Raw genomic sequence first — 5,791 nt, 5'->3', positions numbered from 1 at the left:
CTTGGCAGTAACGAGATTGAACTAGGTATGCAGATACCGACGATCGAATCTCGGCCAAGAAACATACCGATGGACAAAGGGAACATCATACGAGATTAACTGAATCCTTGACATAGAGGTTCAATCGATAAAGACCTTTGTAGAATATATAGGAACCAATATGGGCATCTAGGTCCCATTATTGGTTATTGATCAGAGAGTGTCTCGGTCACGTCTACATAGTTTTCTAACCCGTAGGGTCTGCACACTTAAGGTTTGGTGATGTTTCGGTATTATTAACTTATGTGTGTTGGTGACTGATGGTTGTTCGGAGTCCCGGATGAGATCGCGAACATCACGAGGAGCTCCAGAATGGTCCGAGGTAAAGATTTATATATAGGAAAGTGGTATATGGGTTCCGGAAAGGTTTCGGGTATTTCCGGTAGTATACCGGGAGTGACGAATGGGTTCTGGGGATCCACCAGCAGGGGCCCACCCACCCCGAGGGGGCACATGGGACCAAGAGGTGGTGCATGAGCCCCTGGTGGGCTGGGCAGCCGACCCTATGAGGGGCCCATGCGCCCGAGAGGAAAAGGTGGAGGGTGGGAGGAGTCCTTGTTGGAGTAGGACTCCTCCCCATGCTCACCTCCTTGTCGGAGGTGGACTCCACCTCCTTGATCGGCGGCTAAAGGACCTAGGGGGAACCCTAGGACGCCTCCTCCCACCTCTCCTTCTATATATAGTGGAGGTTTTAAGAGTGGTCATCACCTGAAAAGCCATGTGCTGCCCTCTCCTCTCTAGATCATCTTCCTCCTCTAGATTAGTTCGGTAGAGCTCGGCGAAGCCCTGCTGGATCAGTTCACCACTACCGCCACCACACTGTTGTGTTGCCGGAGAACTCATATACCTCTCCGCTCTCGCTTGCTAGATCAAGGAGGTGGAGATCATCATCGAGATGTACATGTGCTGAACGCGAAGGTGACATCCGTTCGTCACTAGATTGTGATTGGATCGCGGGACGGCTTGCGATTTGAATCGTGAAGACGTTCGACTACATCAACAACGTTTCTTAACGCTTCCCGCTTAGCGGTCTACAAGGGTATGTGGATCCGATCTCTCCTCTCATAGATGCTCATCACCATGGATAGATCGTGTATGTGTGTAAGAAATTTTTGGTTTCCCATGCAATGTTCCCCTACAACCCTGCCGTCGTCGGATCCACTCGCCCACCGCACCCCTCCGTCGCCGCACATTCCACTAGCAACCCGTCGTGCACCGCCCGCTTTTCGCTGAAATACATCACACCAACGCCACACCCCCATCAGTTCTCCTCCTCGTCGCCGCTTTCTTCACTGGCGTCGATGTCACCGCTCCCCCGTCAGCTCTCCTCCTCGGCACCGCGGCCACACCCCTGTCGGCTCTCCTCCTCGCTGTTGTCTCCCCAGAGTCGTCGCTTTCTTCCCCGTCATCACCGACTGCTTGCCATGCCGCCGAAGGGCAAGGGCGAATTCAAAGGGGTACGACGACGATTGTCTGACAACTACAACATCGAGTTTCAACATGCCGACTGGAGGTACTGGCTCGACACGTACTCAACGGCCGACCTTGTCGCCCGCACCTACGACATCGCCCGTGTGGAGGCTCGTCATCCCCGGCACGAAGCTCAATCTCTCAGAGTCTCGGGTAGATGCGGAGGTTGTCGGGCCACCGGTGACAATCAAGTCGAGCACGATCAAGTCTACTACCTGCATTGTTGTCGACGAGAGGGACAACATTAGAGAGAACGACGAGGAAGCCATGATGGCGTTTTCTAGGCCACATCTGAAATATGTGCAAGTTGGATGGTGTTCTACTAGAAGAGGGACGCCGAGAAGCACAAGAACGACGACGACACATGGCCTTTGTCATAACAGGGCAAGAAGAATAAGAATGTAGGTGTGGTCAACGTCGATTCCAATGACAGGAGTGATGGGTACGACGATATCGACTGAGAGAATCATAGTGTTTGTAGTTTGCTTGTCGTAGTTTAAGTTGGTAGCTTATATGCCATATCCTATTTAAACTATGTTTGTTGTTTGCATGTTTAAACTTTATTTGAAATATAAAATATGGTCGAAGTAGTTTAAATGTTAGTTCAAAAAGAATTTGGTTTTGTTGAGCTGCGTGCCCTATTTTAAGGGAGTTATTGGAAACAACACCTCTTCATGCCCAAAAATGCATTTTCGTGTTTATTTTTTTTTACAACATTCTGTTTTCATGCCTAAAAATAAGGCTGTTATTGGAGTTTTTTTTTTTTGAGCTTAGGCTGTTATTGGAGATGCGACCATCAACATGAAAGCAAAGCGCAAAGCCAAGTTTTATTTAATGGATATAATCTGCGTATTGCGTATTGGGTGAAGCTACCGACCAGGCCACGTGGACCGCAGCTGTTCCAGAGAGAGAGAGAGAAAGAGAGAGAGAGAGAGAGATCTGAGGAGTCAGGTGGGTAGCCCTGAAGAATCCTCTCGCAGTCGCAATCAACCAGAAGGGGAGAGATCCGAGGTAGGCAACCTTGCAAAATCTTTGTTGGTTTCTCGAATCTCTGGTTCCATTTGATCGGATCCTAATAAGAGGGGAAAACAGGACCATTTCTTGGTTCCGTTTCTACCCAAGTACCACATGGCCTGATGATGATAATTCGTCTTGGCACTCCGTTGGATTCCGTAGCAGGGGTTAACCTCCTGGAATGTTGATGGATATCATGTATCATCAGTAGATAGAAAGAGGTTCAGCCCATATTGAAATAGTTCCGTCATCCTTTCTTGCTTGATTGCAAACTGAACTTCTTTTGGGTGGGTGGGTGGATTGAATTCCCCGATTTGCTTAACTGACTCTGGAAGGAAACTACTAAATCTGCATGATCCGCGTTACTAAGATAGTGCAAGACATCTTTGCAGGGGTTGGCAGCTGAGATGAGTGGAGGACATGGCGATGCTGGGGGACCTTCAGGTATACGACAAGAGACCTTTGAATCGCAGGCTATTCAAGTGCTGGCTATTAAGATCAAATCAGGTCACTTTCCAGTCCATCTTGCACAGCGAACTCAAATTTCACTTTTGAATCGCAGGTAAGATGGCAAAGCTAAAGGAGCTGTTGGACAGAAGTGAAAACCGCCTTTGTGCTGACTGCAGCGCACCTGATCCCAAATGGGCGTGAGTCGCGATTTAAGCTATCACTATTCAAACAGTAATATCTAGCTAGTTATCAGCCTGATTCTCATCATCTTCTGACATTTTACATGTGCCCCATTTGGTTCTGATATGCTTTTGCACAAGAAAATACTATCGTTTTCAATACTTTTGTTTATTCACTCATGTTTCGTTGCAAATAACCGAATATTTCCTTTCAGATCAGCTAATATCGGAGTATTCATATGCGTAAAATGTTCTGGCGTTCACAGAAGTCTCGGTACACATATCTCAAAGGTTTAACTAGCTCCAACTCAATAATAATCTTATGTGTGTATTTCCCCCTTTTAAAATATTTTTTATTAACTACTAAGTGTTTAATCCAGAATCAGCATTGCAACAAATGTTTATAGATGCAAGTAGCACGCAACATGTAAGATAGCTGCAGAATAGAACACACTTACCTTCATTACATATCAGTTTTGTTGCCATTTAACTGTTGGGAATGAGCTGATTTATATAGAATCAATGAGTTCCAAACAAGTCGTAAGTTTACTCTTTTTTTTCCTTGGCCAGGTCTTGTCGGTGACACTAGATAAGTGGTCTGACGATGAAATTGACTCCATGGTCGAAGTCGGTGGAAACTCGCAAGCCAACGCAATCTATGAGGCCTTTCTCCCAGAAGGCTACAGCAAGCCACACCCAGATTCCGCCCAGGAAGAGCGACAAAAGTTTATCAAGTATTTCATCTTGTTTCTCAGCTGGAACTTCCTTATGGTTCAGTTTATACCTTGCAGTTTCCAGTTTGATCGCCTAGCATGGTTGTTTACCTTGCAAAAACTCCATAAAGGGCATTTACAGTCCGATCAATAAAATGGTTCATTCATGAACTCCATATTACTACCACTGTAATACTATTCATTAGCTACTGTCTCAATGTTTCAGGTCCAAATATAAACTTCAAGAATTTCTGGAGCCAAGCTTACGGATCGTCTCTAATCATCCTAGCGATGCCGGAAAACAAGCATCTAACTCGCATTCTGGTAGCTCCAAGAGTGAGGCAAGGCTGCCCCAAGATTGCAAATTAAGTAATTAACACAGTCTCTTTGTTTCTTAGGATGTTATACATATGACATATTCCTCCTCTCCGCAGATTGGCATGGTTGAGTACATCGGGATACTGAATGTCAAAGTGATCGGAGGCACCAAATTAGCTATCAGGGATATGTCTAGCAGCGACCCTTATGTCGTCTTGACCCTCGGACAACAGGTAATCACATAGCGAGCCTTGTTGACTTCGAGATTTGGACATTCTTGCAGAGTCATTTAGCAAATTTGAGCATTGAGCATTGTTGTGTACAGAAAGCACAGACTTCAGTGATCAAAGGAAACCTGAACCCCGTCTGGAATGAAGAACTCAAGCTCTCTGTTCCTCAGAAGTACGGGCCTCTGAAGCTGGTAACAATAATCTCATGAGAACCTAGCACTAAGAAACAAACGCAAAACTCAGATCTAATGTCATGGCTAAAAATTACATTTCTAACAAGATCCTTTTGTTATCAACTCTTGATCACAACCAGCAAGTGTTGGACCATGATATGGTTTCCAAAGACGACCTGATGGGGGAGGCCGAGATCGACCTGCAGCCCATGATCAATGCGGCAGCATCGTTTGGAGATCCAGAGCTGCTCGGTGACATACAGATCGGCCGGTGGCTCAAGTCCGGTGACAACGCTCTAACCGCCGACAGCGCTGTCATGGTGACCGGAGGCAAGGTGAAGCAGGAGGTTTCCCTGAAGCTGCAGCACACCGAGTCGGGGGAGGTGACGGTGGAGATGGAATGGATGGCTCTAAACATGTAGAGAATCCGGATACGATGGCAAATTTGCCAAGGCCACTGCATACACAATGATGTGTTGTACTCTCTCCGTCTTAAAATAAGTGTCTTAACTTTGTACTAGCTCTAGTGCAAAGTTGTACTAAGCTTGAGACACTTATTTTGGAACGGAGGGAGTAGTATTTTGCTGCAAAGGGTCCGTTGAATCAACTTTTTCTTGGAAAATAACAATAATTTCTGTTATGACATACTGAGTACTAGGCAATAACAGAAATAATTTGAGCGCCAGTTTTGCAGAGCAAAATCAGTTTCGGTAAATGCAGTCAGCAGCCAGGACTCCAGGAGTGCCGACAAATAGTTACATCTAATTCAAAATAAATGTCATGGAATTAAAACTACGGCACTTATTTTGGGTCACAGGGAGTATTAGAAAAATGAGCATTGACAAATAATGCTCCGCCCACCATACAATATAGGTGATGTGGAAAATTGTAGAGAAAGCAATGGTGCTCAAAGAGATCTCTTCGATAGTGATGATGACATGGTGGTCATATCCAAGGCCTCCAATTGGGTAAAATCCTAGATAGACGAAATTAATTGCAATTTTCTCATGCATATTTCTAAAAATATTAAATAAAAATACAAGTTAGTTTGACAAGTTTAAAATAAGTACCATCAAGCAAAAAAAAAACATCAAACACATCATCATTGTAAGCGGAAAGTCATTTTGCGCGGTTGTGTTACATGCAGTACATTTGAGAGCACTCATTTCTGCTGAGATTCCTACAGATATATGGCCCACCTAGAT

The 5,791-nt window shown here is 45.3% G+C and overlaps 1 protein-coding gene across 1 annotated transcript; it reads left to right on the top strand.

Moving 5' to 3' along the window:
* Window positions 1-2,365: 2,365 nt before the first annotated feature.
* Window positions 2,366-5,271, top strand: LOC123403512 (ADP-ribosylation factor GTPase-activating protein AGD12-like). The gene is made up of 9 exons (XM_045097444.1): window positions 2,366-2,520; window positions 2,916-2,967; window positions 3,086-3,170; window positions 3,368-3,443; window positions 3,723-3,886; window positions 4,092-4,206; window positions 4,300-4,416; window positions 4,509-4,604; window positions 4,727-5,271. The coding sequence occupies exons 2-9, from the start codon at window positions 2,931-2,933 to the stop codon at window positions 5,006-5,008; spliced, it is 972 nt and encodes a 323-aa protein (XP_044953379.1). The 5' UTR covers window positions 2,366-2,520; window positions 2,916-2,930; the 3' UTR covers window positions 5,009-5,271.
* The last annotated feature ends 520 nt before the right edge of the window (window positions 5,272-5,791 follow it).

This window comes from Hordeum vulgare, chromosome 6H (assembly GCF_904849725.1).
Source record: "Hordeum vulgare subsp. vulgare chromosome 6H, MorexV3_pseudomolecules_assembly, whole genome shotgun sequence".
NCBI classification, from domain to species: Eukaryota; Viridiplantae; Streptophyta; class Magnoliopsida; order Poales; family Poaceae; genus Hordeum; species Hordeum vulgare.
This window is presented reverse-complemented; position numbering and strand designations above follow the sequence as displayed.

Coding starts and splice junctions, on each gene's coding strand:
- LOC123403512 (XM_045097444.1), top strand. CDS start 2,931: ATGAGTGGAGGACATGGCGATGCTGGGGGACCTTCAG. Junction 2,968..3,085: donor CGATGCTGGGGGACCTTCAG/GTATACGACAAG, acceptor TTTGAATCGCAG/GTAAGATGGCAAAGCTAAAG. Junction 3,171..3,367: donor GCACCTGATCCCAAATGGGC/GTGAGTCGCGAT, acceptor ATTTCCTTTCAG/ATCAGCTAATATCGGAGTAT.